This window comes from Populus trichocarpa, chromosome 4 (genome assembly GCF_000002775.5).
Source record: "Populus trichocarpa isolate Nisqually-1 chromosome 4, P.trichocarpa_v4.1, whole genome shotgun sequence".
NCBI classification, from domain to species: domain Eukaryota; kingdom Viridiplantae; phylum Streptophyta; class Magnoliopsida; order Malpighiales; family Salicaceae; genus Populus; species Populus trichocarpa.
The window spans coordinates 2,799,334-2,816,941 of NC_037288.2; the positions used below are offsets into that span (position 1 = coordinate 2,799,334).

At 32.4% G+C, this 17,608-nt stretch overlaps 1 protein-coding gene across 2 annotated transcripts; it reads right to left on the reverse strand.

Moving 5' to 3' along the window:
• Positions 1-11,321: 11,321 nt before the first annotated feature.
• Positions 11,322-16,443, reverse strand: LOC18097461 (ADP-ribosylation factor GTPase-activating protein AGD5). 2 transcript variants are annotated; one of them, XM_024599586.2, is made up of 11 exons: positions 16,213-16,443; positions 15,287-15,345; positions 15,024-15,114; positions 14,826-14,880; positions 14,644-14,734; positions 14,241-14,529; positions 13,440-13,656; positions 13,148-13,287; positions 12,409-12,648; positions 12,269-12,327; positions 11,322-11,644 (listed from the first exon to the last, which is right to left on the reverse strand). In XM_024599586.2, the coding sequence occupies exons 1-11, from the start codon at positions 16,261-16,263 to the stop codon at positions 11,500-11,502; spliced, it is 1,437 nt and encodes a 478-aa protein (XP_024455354.1). In that variant the 5' UTR covers positions 16,264-16,443; the 3' UTR covers positions 11,322-11,499. The 2 variants fall into 2 exon arrangements, with proteins under 2 accessions (XP_024455354.1, XP_024455355.1); XM_024599587.2 differs by lacking the exon at positions 16,213-16,443 and having other exon boundaries at positions 15,247-15,318.
• Positions 16,444-17,608: the final 1,165 nt, after the last annotated feature.

Below are 17,608 nucleotides of genomic sequence, written 5' to 3' on the forward strand. Positions count from 1 at the left end.
CCTGTATATACAGTAAACAGATTTTCTCCACACTGTACGTGAATGCGAGGGCCATTCCTTGTACAAGTCTCTAGCTAGAAGTAAACTCAGCCAACAATATTTGACCTAATAATTAACCCACCATTAAAAGATGAATGGGAGCACACTACAGACGTATGATCAAGGTGGTTTAAGCTGGACAATAGATAAAAATCTTAATCAAATCACGAATTAAGCAATAATCTACACGAACACCTGTTTATGTAACCTCCAGACCAAGCAAAAAGATGCACAGGAAGCCATTGATGGTGTCGAGTTTGTGCCCTTTGCCATGTATATGTGTTTTCCTATTGTTGCATGCCAACTAATTAAGCCCTAGCTAGCTGGCTAGAATAGACATTTTAACATATAATCTTGGTAATCATGACAAGCACCTTTGGCCATTGAACAGCTAGAGTTGCGAATATCGTCGTCGGCAGTGTGATCATTCCCACGTAATTTTCCGTGTAGAAGACAAGATTGTTATAACGAGTTGCTTGACAATTAAGAAAAAGAAAACGAAGGTAGACAATGATGAGATATATGGTGTGTATTTCGAAATTTATATTTTTTTATTTATTGGTGCAGCAGGACTATCCACCTGGCCTCATCTTGTGTTTAATATATAATAATAATAAAAAATGGAGGTAGTAAGATTTTGATCATTAAAAGCTTAATACTTTATAAAAAAACCAAAATATTAAATTATTGAGTAAGGTTTCGAGATGATTTTATATATATTACAAATATTAATATTTTCCTATACAATATTAATTAAGGGATAATGGCACAACTCGCTACAAGATTTAACAGTTTTACCGACGGAATTTTTCCATCGGCGTAAGACATATATTCCGTCGGTAATTAATTTACCGACGGAATCACCAACGGAAATGATCCGTCGGTAAATCTTTCATCGGTAATTTTTTGTCCGTCGGTAAATCCGTTGGTAATAAAAAATAAATTTATCCGCTTCATTTCGTCGGTATATCCCTCGGTAATAATATTTTTTTTATTACCAACGGATTTACCGACGGAATTTCCATCGGTAATTCCGTCGGTAAATCCGTCGGTAATTATTTAAATTTTTTTTTTAAAAAATTCATTTTATAAAATTATAAAATAATTAAATTAACATAAATTAACACTGTATAATATATACTCAAAATGCTTGGAAAAAAGAATAAGAAAATCAACTCAAACAAATTTGCAACAAAAAAATAAAACAAAAAAATAAATTCAACTAAAAAAATTCATATGAAAAAAATAAAGTTGCAATTGCTAAAAATTTAAAAATCCTATAAATAAATCTACTAAAAATTGATCTCATATGAAAAAATAATCTCACAACAACATTTATACAATTATTAAGAACAAAAACAATTAAAAATAAAATAAAAAACAAATATAGTGAAAAAAATCATGAAAAAAGAAGAAAAAAGAAAAATCTTACCTTAATGTAGTTGCAAGTGAAGCTAAGGAGAGAAAAAAAATTTCGTTAAGCATATTAATTAAAAAAAACACTAAGAGGATAAAAGAAGAAATAATAAGAAGACATACCCAAGCATGGAGGAAAAGAGAAGGAGATGAGGAGAGAAAAGAAGAGAAAGAAATAGATAAGAAATGATGTTTTTTACATATAGTGAAGAAGAAGAAGACATACCTTAATGATGTTTTTTACATATAGTGAAGAAGAAGAAGAAGAAGAAGAAGAAGAAGAAGAAGAAGTAGAAGAACAAGAAGAAGAAGAATAATAACAAGAAATGGGTCTGTCTCTTATGAAATAAGGGGATTCAGGCTTTTTATTGGGGCGTGTTACCGACGGATAATTGAATATTAATATTTTTTAATTATTCCGTTGGTAATTCCATCGGTAATATTTAATTTAAATTTTCAATTTCGTAAAAAGTTTATAGAAACCGCCAAAAAATTACCGACGATTTTTCAATCCGTCGGTGATTCCGTCTGTAATATTTAAATGAAAATTTTAAATTAATTGAATTTTTTCAGAAAACCGCCAAATAACATCGACGACTTTTCAATCCGTCGGTGATTTTGTCCGAAAGAACAACAATTAACAGTGCAATTGAAAAGTGAACAGTTCTGGAGCTCTCTGAAAAATACCGACGGACAATTCCGTCGGTGATTCCCTTTGTAATTGACATGATGAATAGTGTTCACATTTTTACCAACAAATTTACCGACGGAATTTATTCCGTCGGTAATTTCGTGGGTAAAAATGACATGTCATCATTTTTTTTTGCTTTGTTTTAATTTTTTTTCCCACGGTAATTCCCTCGGTATATACCGAGGGAATATGTTCGTCGGTAAAATCCCTCGAAAATTTACCGACGGAAATATTCCCTCGGTATTTCCGTTTGTATTTATCAATTTTCTGGTAGTGACTCTCATATTAATATAATGCATTTAAGAATTTTTTAATTTTTTTGGGAAACTGATATCAAGTATTTTAAACTCATAAAATCACAGAGAAAGCAAAGAATTATTTAAATTTAAAGGAGTACTGATGTATTGATCATAATATCAAATCAAATACCCTAATTTTGGCTTATTGTTTTTACTCAATCCATCGTAGTTTGTTTATCTACCATTGTATTCTTAATTGTCTATCGTTTTGATATTTATGCAAATTCTTAAAACTATCTCTATCTTGAAGATTAATGTAGAAATTCAAGAGAGTTGCAATTAATCGAATAATTGAAAATAAAATAAAAAATTACATTTTTGTGCATATGATTAATCTAAAAAATCTACAATAATTTTAGAAAAACCTTAAAATTGTGGATAAACAAGAAGAGGGCAGTATCACCGGAGTGGACATTCACATGTAAACAGAATCTAAATAACGTTTTTCTTTGAAGAGTAAAAAAAACGTATTCTGTCGAACACAAGAAGAAATGAAGGTAGTTAGAGATAGAGAAATCTACATCAAGCTTTCTTTCTCCACAGAGCGGAAGTGAAGTAACTATCTGTGAGTTAATGAATATGGAATATGGATCAATGAGTAGGTCCCACGAAAAGATCAGATAGTCAGTCTTCATTTCCCAAGGTTTTTTTTTCTTGACTATTTTTAAAAATAAAAAAAAAATAAATGAAATAGCATAATTTATACCTATTAAAAAATATGATATTCAAACTTGTTGCTATTAATAATCACAATATTTAAAAAATAATTATGAAATAAACTCTATATGAGGAATGAGAAAAGAGAAGAGAGAAGAATAGAGAAAATAATAAAAAAAACATTGGATATACACCATAGCTTCAATTACATTATCACCGGTGCCATAAGAAAGATCCTGATAAGACGAATGCAATAATATCAAGGAATGTCATCAACGGTGAACTATGTATGTCACATTTGCCAATCAAAGATGACGAGTGACTTACTTTGTCTTTGACAACAAGTATGACCCACTTGAATTACAATTGTGACTTTCATTGGAGTTGTTAGATTTATCTTGTCGATATCTTTCCGATGATATCAATGGTATCGGAATTGGAACTTTAGTGTCCCAAGTCTTTTTCTTTATTTAGCTTGTTTCACAATTTTTTTTAAATGTCATGATACAGAATAACAATAAGTTTAAATATTGTGTTTTATAATCACGATATATATAAATTGTGCAATTTAACCATTTTTTTTCCAAACCGTGTTAGTTCATATATATAAACAAGTGGCAATTTTTTTTTAAAAAAAATCAGAATTTACAACGCTCTTGCATTCTCCAAACATTAAATAAATTATGGTCAATATTTCTGTATTAACTATAACTAAAAGGGATCAGTATTTTATTGCAGTGGGAATTACTGTGGACTTTGAGTGCTTTCACTGTGGATTGCACTGTAACGGAGTTACTGTGGACTGTGAGTGCTTTCACTATAGATTGCACTGTTTGGTGGGGGCATGGTAAGGCTGCAGGCACCTGGCACTTGGGCTGCCAAGCCTGGGCGTTGGGCCGGCCACGCGCACTTGGCCGCGCCCCAGGCTGAAGACACCTGGCGCTAAGGCTAGTTGAGGCCCTAGCATGTAGACACTTGGCGCGGGGTCTGCCCAGCCTTGGGCGCTATGGGCAAATCCACGCGCTTGGCTGCAACCCCAGGGCGAACGGGTCTGCAGAGCCGCTATCTTGGGGTTTGCAGCCCCGAGCATTTGGCTTGCAGACCCGCGCGCTGGGTGCAAACCCGGCCACCGAGGTCTATTCTGACCCATGCTAGGTTTCGTAGACTGCCCTTGGGTTTTAGGGCTGGATCGGTAGACCCTGTAGAGAAGAAAAATAAAAAAAATATAATAACAATTATTATTATTATTATTATTGTTAATAATTTTTTCAAAAAAAATTTATTACTATAGAAACTTTAGCCAAACAAGTTTAATATTATTATTAATATGATAAATATTATTATTTGTATTTTAAATATTATAATTAAAAGTATTAATATTAAGAATATTATTATTGTGAAATAAATATTATGATTTTTTATTATAATTAATATTATTAATATTAAAAATACCATTATTGTTTATTATAATTAAAAGTATTAATATTAAAAATAGTATTATTTGCGTTATAAATATTATTATTTTTACTATAATTAAAAGTATTAATATAAAATATAGTATTATTTGTGTTATAAATATTATTATTTATACTATAATTAATAATTTTAATATTAAAAGTAGTATTATTTATGGGCGTTTCTCTGTTGTGTTTTTTGTTAAGAATTGCGGCTGGGGGCATTGCATCCTCTACCAAAAGCTACTGAGTCTGGCTAAGGGTTTGCAGAACCGCGCGCCATGTGCAGACTGACACACCTGGGTCTGCTGACCCCCTGCCTAGGGGTCTGCAAAGCCCTAAGAAGTATTATAAATATTGTTATTTTTATTATAATTAATGCTATTAAAATTAAAATTATTTGTATTAAAAATATTGTTATTTGGATTATAATTAATGTTATTGAAATTATTATTATTTGTATTATAATTATGATTAATATTAACATTAAAATATTATTATTTGTATTATAAAGATTTTATTTTTATTATAATTAATATTATTCATATAATAATTAATAAATTAAAAATATTATTATTTGTTTTATAAATATTATTATTATTATTATTATTATTATCTTGGGTCTTGCGGAAAACTCAAGAGCATTGGGTCTGGGGTCAGGACATGTGTTATAAAAATATTTATAAACCGAATGTATTAATATGAAAAATATTATTATTTGTGTTATAAATATTATAATTTTTATTATAATTAATATTATTAATAAAATAATTAATAAAATTTAAAATTTAATTATTAATATTGAAAAACAACCATATAGATTATTTAAAGTGTAAAATTATCATCATCATCATCACCACCACCATCATCATAATTATTAATAAATTATCATAATTATTATTATCATAAAAAAAAACAAATCATTATCATAAAAAAAACAAAAAAAAATATGTAGGTAGCCAGAGACAGAGAAATCGACACCGAGCTTTCTTTCTCCACAGAGCGGGAGTGAAGTAATTATCTGTGAGTTAGTGAACATGTAGGTCCACGAAAAGATCAGATAGTTAATGTTTGATTTGTTCACCAAACTAACAGTCAGCCTTCATTTCCCAATTTTGTTTTTATTAAAAATTAAAAAAATTAGATGAGATAATGATTGAATTACATGATATTCAAACTTATTGCTTTTACTAATCAAAGCAATTTTAAAAATTTTATGAAATGAGCTGCATATTAGAAATGAAAAGAGAGAAAAGAGGAGAATAACAATAAATTTAAATATCATGTTTTATAATCGTGAAATATATAAATTAGGCTATTTCAATATATATATATATATATATATATATATATATCAGAATTTATAGTTATCTTACATTCTCCATACATTAAATAAATTGTTATGTTCGTAGAAGACGATATTTTTGGTTAATATTTATGTATGTATATTCTATTTTGAATCATATGCATGGAAGATTAGGCCAATTTGATTTATATATAAAACAAAATAAATATGTAGAAAATAAAGAGGATAAGAGATGGTGTTGCTGTTAAATGAAATATTACTCTAGTTTATTGATGCAGGCAAAAACACAATAAGACAACAATAGTTAAAATAAATAAAAAATAAATTGAATTAAAGTTAAAATATATACAAAGAACTCTAAAATCTTATTTTATTTTTGAAATGAAGATCTAACCAAATCTTCCTGGTTTGCAATATCTTTTTTAGGCTAGAAGAACTAACATAGATCAGGAAAAAAAAATCAAAACCCTAACATATATAGAAAATTAATACAAAACTAAAAAATAAATAATAATTCCAAAAATAACTAGGAGAATTAGCAAAATTAGTTTGAACAAGAACTTCTGGGTTCAATTTTAGAAGATCCAACGGTCCGATAAACAATATAGTAACTTAAAAAAAAAAAAAATTAACCTATAGAATTTTCTATAAAAATTTGAGTCCAATCTAACAATTGATATCTTGTTATCACCATTTTAATCCAATATCTTTACCTAGCACAACTGTATCTTCTTCTAAATTTATAACTCTTCCACTAATCCAAGAAAATATTTATTAAGCTTTCCAAATAATCTGTTAATTTAAAGCAAATCCTTATATAACTAGTACTCCTTGGACCCCCTTTATTTCTACAAACCAGAATACATCCCTTATTTCAATGGTACTTAGTGGCCTTCTTCTTCAAGAAATCTCAGATCAATGCTCACACGTTACCTAAGAATCGGACTACAGAAAACAAGAAGAAGAAGAGAGAAGTCATTTGGGATTTGTTGATGACATATTTTCGTAAAAAAAAGAGCTTAGGAATCGAAGTTTATATCGATTTTCACTATGCATTTCAAAATGTGATGCCCATAACCATTCAATCTCATGGTAATTATCATTAATTAATGGTTAAGTTTCCACTTAATTAGGCAAAAGTCATCATTTGTGCTCTAAAAAAATATCATCCAGTTAACATGAGAGAAAAAAGTTATCATAATCTCGACCTCACATTCGCATCATCATGATCGGTTGGGGTAGGCATAAACAAGATTGACTATTAATTAAATAATAAAGTATATTCTACATTATACATTTCTGTAGTACTCTCCATCAAGAAACCTTATCATAGTATATAAGACTGGCGTATTAATTTATTGTAAAAGACCGATGGGGTCATCGCAGAGAAGAATATTGACTCAAGTACAAAGAAAATATGAAATCCATGCCGGTGTTTACACGTTACTGGCTCTGCGATGCTCTTGTTGCATTCCAGAAAGGTAACCTTCTCTCATCAGTCGTTTTTAAAGACTAATCTATGAAATGAACCACTCGTTTATTAGCCCTTGATGTTGCCCCACTTGCCATGCATCTGCTTAGCACTTGCTACAAAGTTTCAGCCTCTTGGAATAGACATATATATATATAGTTACCGACAATGACCATTTCAAACCAGCTTGAGCTTGCATGGTTTGGGTAATGATCTGATTTTCTGTTTATAGTCTTACTTTAGGGTTTGAATCAATCTCAGGAAATTATCATGGAATATAGTTTATTTTCTTATGAATACATTAATTTGGAGTGAATTAGTGTTATGTTATAAGAACTAATTAACTAGCAAGATTTGCTTGATGATGATCGTTTGAAATTAGCTAGAGCTTGTATGGATTAAGCAACAATCACAACTAAAAAAAATAAAAATTGGAGGAGGATATTCTTATGAATCCAATAGTTTGGAGTGAATTTTATGTTTAAAACCAAACTAGCAACAAGATGATACATGTTTAGTATTGTGATGTGTAATGTTTTTTAATCAAGAATTGTATCAAAATAATATTTTTTATATTTTTAATATTAGTACATTAAAACTATAAAAAATAATATTTTAAAAAACATCAATTTAATATTTCTTCAAACAAAAAACGATTCGAAAAACAAAAGCTATATCACGTGCTCTTTTTAGATCCACAAATTTATTTTCTTATAGTTTAGAGTGAATTTTTATATTTAAAACCTAACTAGCAACAAGATAATGATTGATGCTACCACACTGATGCTCGTTTGAATAAATTATTCAATAGTTGGGAATCATAAAATTATTGATTTAGTGTGTGTATAATACTGTGTGGTGTGTAATGTTTCTTAATCATGAATTATATTAAAATAATATTTTTTATATTAATATATCAAAACTAGGTTTTTTTTTAGAGCCACAAATCTATTTCATAAAGGAAGAAGAATAAGATCCACAAATTTACACTTGAAGTGGATCCAAATTGCCATTAAACAAGCATGCCATTGCCGTGTGAATAAGCTGAAGAGGCATTAATTGGTCGATACATCAAGTGGGGGAGAGCAAGTCCTTGTCTTCAAATGGATGGGGTTGGTTGACTAGCTTATATAAAATCATAGTAGATAAAGACAAAGGGTGATGTTTTTTAACTAACAAACCACCATGCATCCTCTTATGGTTAATCGAGGATTAGTCTTGTCTCAAAAAGTGTAGTGACTTTTTCTTTATATAAAAAAATGGAGGATAATCGAGCTTGAGTCTTGAAACATCCTACAAACATCCAATTGTAAATCTATCAGCTTTCCAATCTAATCGAAACCCATTTTACACCTCAATCGTGGACGGTGGAGGGTGATCTCTCAAGGTTAAATTAACAAAGTGAAGGGTCTTAATGGTGTAGTTTAAGCAAAAACAAATATATTTTTGATGCATTATCTCAGCCAGAACTTTTTTTTTTGTAACTGGGCATTAATCCCCATGAATGGTGGAGCAATTAGTACGAGGATGATCCGTTTAAGAAAGCAAAAATGAAGTTAATTGGTCAAAAACAATGACGTTATAGAGAAAGAATTGGATAAGGAAACGGTTTGGTACTTTTTCAAGGTAAAGTCCAAAATCTGTGTCGAAGCACCGCCCATTTCTCAAGCGGGTGCCAGATGTTAGCCTTAGTTCCTGTGGGGGGATCTTCCTAGTTGTTTCCATGGAAATTGTTTGCTTTTTACCTTTTTCTTTCTCCCCATATTCTATAGAAATAAATTATTGTTTTGGTGAACTATAGTGAAGGGGCAGATCCTCCTCCAACAGCAGTTCTACAGTACTGCTGCATGTTATTTAGGATCAAGTCCTGGGTTTTCTCTTAAGATTAGGTTACCTAATGCAGTGGAAGATTAGTTGAAGATTTGATATTTAGCCATGACAAGTATAAGAAATTCTAACAAAAAAGAGAGACACTTTGCAAAGATATTTAATGGCGGGTTCAGATAAAAAGAAGAAGGAAGTGCTGCTTTCGGCTCTGCACCGTGTGCTTAAGCACAAGAGATTTTGTCGGTGAATTTGAATGTGAGGATTAATACACCTGCAAACCCTCGATAAGCTGTCAGGCTCCTTGAATTGAGGAAAGGTGGAAGAAGAAGGGGCCCTTTAAAAAGGGGGGAAAAAGGTAGAGAAACTTAGCCTAATGGGCTGTGGCCTAGTAGATGAAACGATTGGTGAAATGAGACAGAGATCATCACATCAAATGTACCTTGAGGCCCAAGTCAGAGTTGAGTGCCGATCAAGCATGTGACAAATCCAGCAACGCCGGAGGTTGAAGTAGATACTGCATGTTAAGTAACCAACTCGAGGAGTTTTGGAACCTTAATCGAAGAAATGATGGGAGGTTGGAATGAAATTATTCAACTTGAAATTGATGGAAGTACGAGGTAAGTAAAAAAACCGAAAAACTGATTAAACCAATAAAATTGAAAAAATTAAAAAATCATAAAAAATTCCGGTTCGGTTTTCAAAATCTAAAATCGATTGAACCGAACCAAATTGAACCGATTCAACCAAGCCAATACTTGAAAAAAAAAAAGGTATAAATAAGATATTTTTTCTAACCCTAAATCTAAATCAATATTCCCTAAAGACAAAATCAGCTGCCCCCCTTCCTTTGCTTTCTGTGCCTCTCTTCTCTCCGATTTTTCTCTATGCTCCACAACTATTAAGCTCCATACTCCTCATTCCTCTTAATCAAAGGCACGCTACTCTTTACTTTTGCTTTTATTTTTATTTTTATTTATTTTTTTTCTTTCTATTTCTTACATAACCTTGTAATTGTTATATAATTTTTCATGCATATGTAACCGAAAAAGATTATTCTGTTGAACCAACAAAAGACCTTTATGTGCTCTCCTTGATGTTGGTCTTGTGAGGACAACAATTGGGAATTGAGTTTGGTTATTTATTGAAGAGATCAGGTATAAAAACACTAGGCACTCGATGGATGGTGGGAATCTATGTAAACTATTTGTAATTGGTTTCCTCTCGTTCATATAATAATGTTTTGATGGTTTTATATTTTAATAATATATATCTTTTGATCTTCCCTTTGTTTATTTGTTTGCTTTTTTTTTTTCCAGTCAAATAACTTTTGTTCTTTCCTTTTTGTTTCGTGTACCTTTTCGTAAAATTTAATTTTTAGGCAATGATCTAACAAAAAAAAATTAAGGTTGAATTTCTAGATATTATACATGCCTAACCGGCATAAAAAAGAGCTATGCTTATTGAAAAAGCCAAGATATCTCAAAAAATAGACACAGAACTGAGAAAATAGAAACAAGACAAAAACAAAAACTCTGAAAAATATGGCCAATAAAAAAGCTCAGAAGAAAACTCAATTGAAATAATTTTGGTTTGAACCGGTTTGGAAGGAAAAAAACCAAAACTAGCTGGTTCGAACTGGTTTTCAGTTCGGTTCGGTTTAAAAACTTGAAAAAAAAATTATTTTGGTCCAAAATCATACCGAATCAAAAATACTTAGCCTTAGATGAAAGTCATAAAAACTTTATACTTGATTTCAGTTTTTCACGATAACATCTTGAGCTGAATTGCATGGGATTGAATTTAGACTTTATCTCTTAACTTAGTTTTTCTTACCAAACAAATCTTCTATTTGAATAGAGCACCCTCTAAAAGTTAATAAATGTAGGAGTAATACACACGAAAGAAAAGCAGAACAAAATCGAGGTACGTGATTATTGAATGAATTTGTGTGAAACTCTTGAATGAACTTCAATGTCTTGAACTTGAATGACATGAAAGTTTACGGTAACCTAGAATAGTTATAGACTTTGATTAGATACCAATGAATATGTGCCAAATCCAAGCAATGTCGTAGGTTACAGTTAGATACCGCATGTTAAGCAACCAACTCAAGGAGTTTCGGAACCTTAATGGAAGAAATGAAAGGAGATTGTAAAGCAAATTATTCAATATGAAACCAAGTTTATTAAACCAATGATGGCAATAATACAAATAAATACAAACCTAGGCAGTAACCCCCAACAAGTAATTGGATGAGAGTTCATGCGAGGTAATATGAATGTGAATTTTCCCATGATTTAACTACTTCAATAATGGAGAGAAAGTGTCTGGGCAATTCATCACTGTTTTGTATACGTCGCTAATGATGAGAGATCGTAATACCCTGCAGGCTGAGTTGGAGTAACTGGGAATGCTGGAGTAGGCATAGTTGCTTTGGTTTTTGTCATGCCATTGATTGGAGCTACTGGACCTGGCCTATACATGCTGCATATAATTCACGAGCATCGAATTGTTTAAGTATATGTGGCAAAACCAAACCTTATAAACAAGCATCAGACCCATTCAACAAGCAATTATCTCTGAATGAAAGATGAAGGGGTAGCAGCATCCGCTTTACAGAACTTTCAAGCTGTATCAGGCAACTTACAGACACTAATTTTACAGCCACATTTTAATGCTATGATAGTCAAGGTAATGAACATGCATGCATCGTTAACAAAATCCCAAAATTTACACAAGACTGCATATCTGTGGAGTAGGGAAATGATCCTTCTCCAGTCTCGTATCTATGAAAAATGGGGCCACTAATCCAGTTCACTCTTATTTGCCACCACAATATATTGTCAGAAAGGTATGCTAATTCAATTGCGGGGCATCACCCTCATTCTGTAGTAACATGATCTTTTTGCTTCAGGTTTTGACTACTCTCAGTGTTGATTATGTCAACTCTAAAACTGTGAGATTTCATCGCTTAAATTAACTTCGAAACTTAATTTTGGAATCATAAAGTTATTAAGAACCAACCCAGAAAGATCAAAATTATAGTTAAAAACTAAAAATGAATTCAGCAATAAATAAATGACTGGACAGGAGCCCTTAGCATGCTACCTTGATATCGGAAAATTAATTGGGTTCCCTGCAGAATACACTTGTTGGCTGCTTCCCATCTGGTGCAAGAAGACAACAATAGATGAGAGATGGAGCTTTTCAAACAGAAAAAAAATTGGGTTAACATTTAAAAGCTCAACCTGCATATATTTTTGTGAATCAGTGATTGGCATCACCATCCCAGGAACTTGATAGCCATAGCTTCCCCAACTCTGAGCAGGTAAGTGAATGCCATTGGAACTTGGTCTATGTGATTTTGAAGGAACGGTGTGGGATCCATTGCCAGACCCTGCTGCAGTAGCCATAATGAATTGTTGTTGTTGGGATAACATTTTTGCAAGTTGCTGTTGATGGACAGAAAATGGAGACACCATACTGGACTGCATAATCCACCAACGAAATGGTAAGATGAACATGAATCTCTTTTGAGCAAGCAAAATAATAAATGATGAAAATACAAATGAACTGTTGTATATCAAAAATACCATAACGCTATTTTTCATATTTCATTTTAACACATAATAGAAGACTATGGACACAGAAACTCCACTTCTGATCCCTCTTACAGAAAATTAAGAAAACGCCTTTACTCCAATTCTAGGCAGAACAACCAATTGGGAAGCTCACAGATATGCCATAGATGACCCAAAAAATAGAGCGGTGTTACTTATAAATCATCTATCATGATAGCTTTGTGATGAAAACCCACACTCACACAAAGGTGTTACTAAAATCATCTGCCATAATTGCTTCACGCTGAACACACACAGCTCTTATTCTTAACAATTTTTTTGTCACATGATCAGTGAATGGAATCTTTTGTCCTCCACAATACCCGGATCCATATTTAATCATGGCATTTTTTTTCAAAATATATACCTTGTCGAAGAGGTTCATGATATCATTATTCACAGCCTTTAGGGGTTTCTCCAAAGATGGTGAAGTTAAGTTCGGTTGTGTCATGCTTTCAATAAAGTTTGATGAACTACTTCTCTCTGGTGTAGATTTTGCATCAGCAGCTGCAAGCAGGTCAGAGAAAAGATTATTGGTAAAAAACAAGCTAAGAGGTGATTCTTAGCAACTATGGACCTGGCAAGCCAGGATAAATTGGAAAAAAGTATCTAAGTATCAATGATTTCTTTCATGAAAATTATTAGGAGCAGGAACTCACTTTGGAAACTGGCCCATCCATTATCATGAGCAGGAGTCGTGAAATCACTCTCCCTAGAATCATCCATGCAAAGCAAATTAAAAAGTTCAGTTGCATAATCAACTTTTGGAAGTGTTACAACTTTGGTTGCACGTTCTTCCTTCTTTGCCAATTCAGCTTTTGGGGCCGCTGGTTCTGACTTCTGCACAGGTTCTTGTGATTTGTTGTCATGTGCCGCCTGTTCACACAGTCCATTAGTTTATTTGCATGCAGTGCCAGCAGCCAAACAACACATATTTTTGCACATGTTAGACACACACGATGACATTTAACATAAGAAAAGGAATGATAAGCCATTTCTCTCTAATTGTCTACTGCAATTGATTTATCTGACCTCTAACAATCAAATGGTTCCCCAAATGGAATCATGTCTTCAGAACTATATTGATCAGACAAAACATCCTAAATATATTATCTTTTTGAGTTTTCAAGATCTTGAAGAAACAGTTTTTTTCCAATATGTTCACAAAATGTCTCTTTCTACCTCCTCATCTCTCAAATAATTTTTTTTTTAAAAAAAAACATAGCAACCCCAATTTAACAACTTGCATCAATTTGTAATTATTGTATAAAACTTTTATCAGTTGGGAAATGCGTGGCAAAATATAAGCACACTTGAAATACTTTTCCATTTGTGTAATATGATCTCCTTTGTTTGATTCATACGTAACTTACATACTTAACTAAAATGGTACTAGCAGAGAGAAAGGTAATGGATGTTGCTGAGGAAACAAAGGCAAGCAGAAGCGAAAGTGTATCTACCTTTTGAGATGCTTTAACAGCCAATGGGGTGTAAGCTTTAACAGCCAATGGACTGGATGCTTTAACAGGCAATGGAGTGGAAGCTTTAACAGGCATTGGAGTGGAACTTTTGGAAGAAGGACTTCTGCCATTGGTAATGGGTGGACGAGTAACTTTCCTCTCCTCTAAAACATGGTTAGTGTCATTCATTTGGCCATGACCACTACTTCTTGTTGGAGTCTTCTCTCCATTCACCCTTGAAGGTGATTTGGCTTTTCCATCCCTAGGAACCCATCTCTTCTCTTCATATCTAACATATAACATAAGCATCCTTAAGTTCAACATCAAGTAGAAAAACTAATGATATCTGACAAAGTCAAGAACAATATCAATACTTGAGACTGGTAACTCTACAAAGTCATACTTTGCCCGAATGAAATACTCAATTACAACTCTGTCATATTTAGGAGGCAACTCTGCTTCCCAATAGTTATTCGATCTCTCGTTCCCCATAGCTGCGGACAACAAGAAACAAAAACCTGATCCCAGATGCAACTTGGCTAAATCAAAAGGAAAACAATTCAGTGTAATAATAATCATGCTTACATTGAATAAATGCAATCTGCCCTGGAAGCCATGTGTCTAAAGTGGCAGATCTAACCTGTGTCATGGTCATAAAGAAGCTGAATAGGCATGCTGTAAATTAATGCACTAAATAGTTTCAAAACTTGAATCTTGGATGGTCTTCACTCTTGACTTGAAAAAAAAAAAAAAAAAAAACTAAATATAGATAAAATGCTCCACCTTTGATATGTGTACTCCTAGACTCCTGTGGATACCTGAACACTGCATGCATATGAAGATTCCTAGATTCACGCTAGCCCATCGAGGCCCTCTGTATAGAAAATGAGACGGCATCACAAATTGTAAATCCTCAAACCCATATATTAGGATACTCTACTAACAGGCCAGTTCCCGATACGAAAATCAGTGTAACAGTAGAAAGCTCAACAATTTGAAAACCCACATTATTTCTTATACGCAATACATGTTGCCCGGATACCTACTTGCTTTTGCAGTCAGCACACTCTCTATTCTCTGGTAATTTAAGGAGGCTTTCCAAGATCTGAAATCAAAAGAGCCACGGAGGTGAATCTCTTTTTAAATTAATAATACCATATACACTTCAAATTACAAGAAAGTCATTAGCAAGGCCATGATGCTGGCTAAGAAAAAGAAGGCAGTACAACAATCACAGAGCTTTGGTTTGCATATTGCAGAAGACAGTCCTCATTTCTCAAAATGTAAAAATCTTATTTTTATTAACCTTTTATTTTGCAAAAATCATCATTGACTTCTATGGTGATGGCATATGGCATAAAGCATGTGAATATCACAATAACAACTTCAAAAACATACTACAACTCGTTGAAAATGATAGGCAACATGGATATGATATCTAATAAAAAAAGACAGCCCTACAAGTGTTGTTGCACAAAATCCATAGTGAAAGAATCACCAACTCAGCAACTCTTATCTAGTTACAACTAGCCACTAATTGAGTCAGCCATGGCATCACCACCAAACACCTTTGACAGCTATACTATGAATCTTAAACAAGTTTCTTTCCTTATTCACTCATTTCTTATATAAATCATAAACAAAGCAATCAATTCCTATTCAGAGAACTCACAAATGTTTAATTTGAAGAAAAAGCCAATTCAAATTGTGGAACAAGAACATATTTTCAGACAACAAGTGCAAAACAAAACAGATTAACGATGACCATGTCCTGCTTGTAACTAGCCAATACACTTAAAATCCATAGAGACAAAAGCAAACCCAAGAAACCCAGTAAGCTTTTACTAAAATGAATCTAAGACTAAATAAAAGAAAGTCTTTATCAAAGAAAAAACTTATAATTCCAAACTCAACCAAAAAGAAAAGGAAGCAAAACGTTAAGTCAGAAAGAAAACGAATATAAAGAAGAGACCTTTCTGTGCTTTGCATTGAGTTCTTTCGAAACATTAGCCTTCTCGTTCATGTTTTTTGCGCTCTCTCTCTCTCTCTCTCTATCTATCTCTATAAGAAAAACTGATTCTTTCTTTGTATGGAGGCTTAGAATCCAAGAGAGACCAACCGTACAGAGAAAGGAAGTTAAAATGTATGGAAGAGGAGGAGGAGGACGAGACGCGAAGCCAAAGTGGACTCTTTTCTTTCTCTTTCGCTTTGCTTTAGTTTTTGAATGGTGACCAGCGTGTACTTGCACGCGTTAAATGGGAGCGAACCAATTTTGTGGGGGGCTAAGAATCACATATGGTCCCTCAATGTTTAGTATTTGTTCAAATCAACTTTCTATAACTTATTTTTACAAATTGAACCTCCTAAGTCGTGGGTCTTAATGGTAATTCACAATGAAATGATAATGCCTCCATTATAATTATGATGGTTTTTACATGTTGTTGATTCTTGACCCTTGGAAAGAACATGTACCTTAGTCTTATATTCGAATAATCCCTAGTTGCCATGGATACATATATAAGCGAATTGATAATTGATAAATGTTAAGAAAAGGACTAAATTGAATAAGAAGTAAGAGTTCAAAAGTTGATTTGACCAAACTTCAACACTTAAAGGACCAATGCTTGGTTTTATCCTTTTGGTGTTTGATGCTCTCTTTATGCATTTATTTATTATTTACCCTTTCTTCGATGGTGACGTGGCGCGTTCACGCGTGGATAGGTGGGCATTTGCCGCCGCTATTTTTTTCCTCATTGAAAATGATGAAGGAGACTCCAAGAAGAGAATTTCTTTCTTTCTTTATTTTTTTTTGTCCTTTTAATTTTCTTATTTCGCTTCTTAGACCCAAAATGAAATCATGGACAATGCTTGCAAGCAACATCTTTCGATGAATATTTTTGTCCTTTTAATGTTTCGATGAATGTTCTAGATGTAAAGATTATTTTTTAAAATAATTTTTATTTAAAAATATATTAAAATAATATTTATTTTATTTTTAATATTAACATATTAAAATAATAAAAAAATATTAATTACTTTTTTTAAAAAAATATATATAGTCCAGCTATACTTTTAGACGGTGCACTAAAAAATTATAGATTTTATTTGATAATATTTTTTTATAGGATAATTTTATTCTATTAGGAGCATGGTTTTAAAACCCGGCCAACCCGGGGTTGGAACGGGGCCGTGTTGAAGAAAAAATAGGAGAAGAAAAAACCCGGTGTGACCTGTCGGGTTGACCCGGTAAGGCCCGGTAAAAACTCGGTTACAACCCGTTTATTAATTTATTTTTTACTAAAACAACGTCGTTTTGATTAAAATAATTAACCCAAACGATCTGGTGATCCGGTCATAATCCGATGACC

Coding starts and splice junctions, on each gene's coding strand:
- LOC18097461 (XM_024599586.2), bottom strand. CDS start 16,263: ATGAACGAGAAGGCTAATGTTTCGAAAGAACTCAATGCAAAGCACAGA. Junction 15,346..16,212: donor TCAATGCAAAGCACAGAAAG/GTCTCTTCTTTA, acceptor TTTTGATTTCAG/ATCTTGGAAAGCCTCCTTAA. Junction 13,657..14,240: donor CTGTTAAAGCATCTCAAAAG/GTAGATACACTT, acceptor CTGTGTGAACAG/GCGGCACATGACAACAAATC.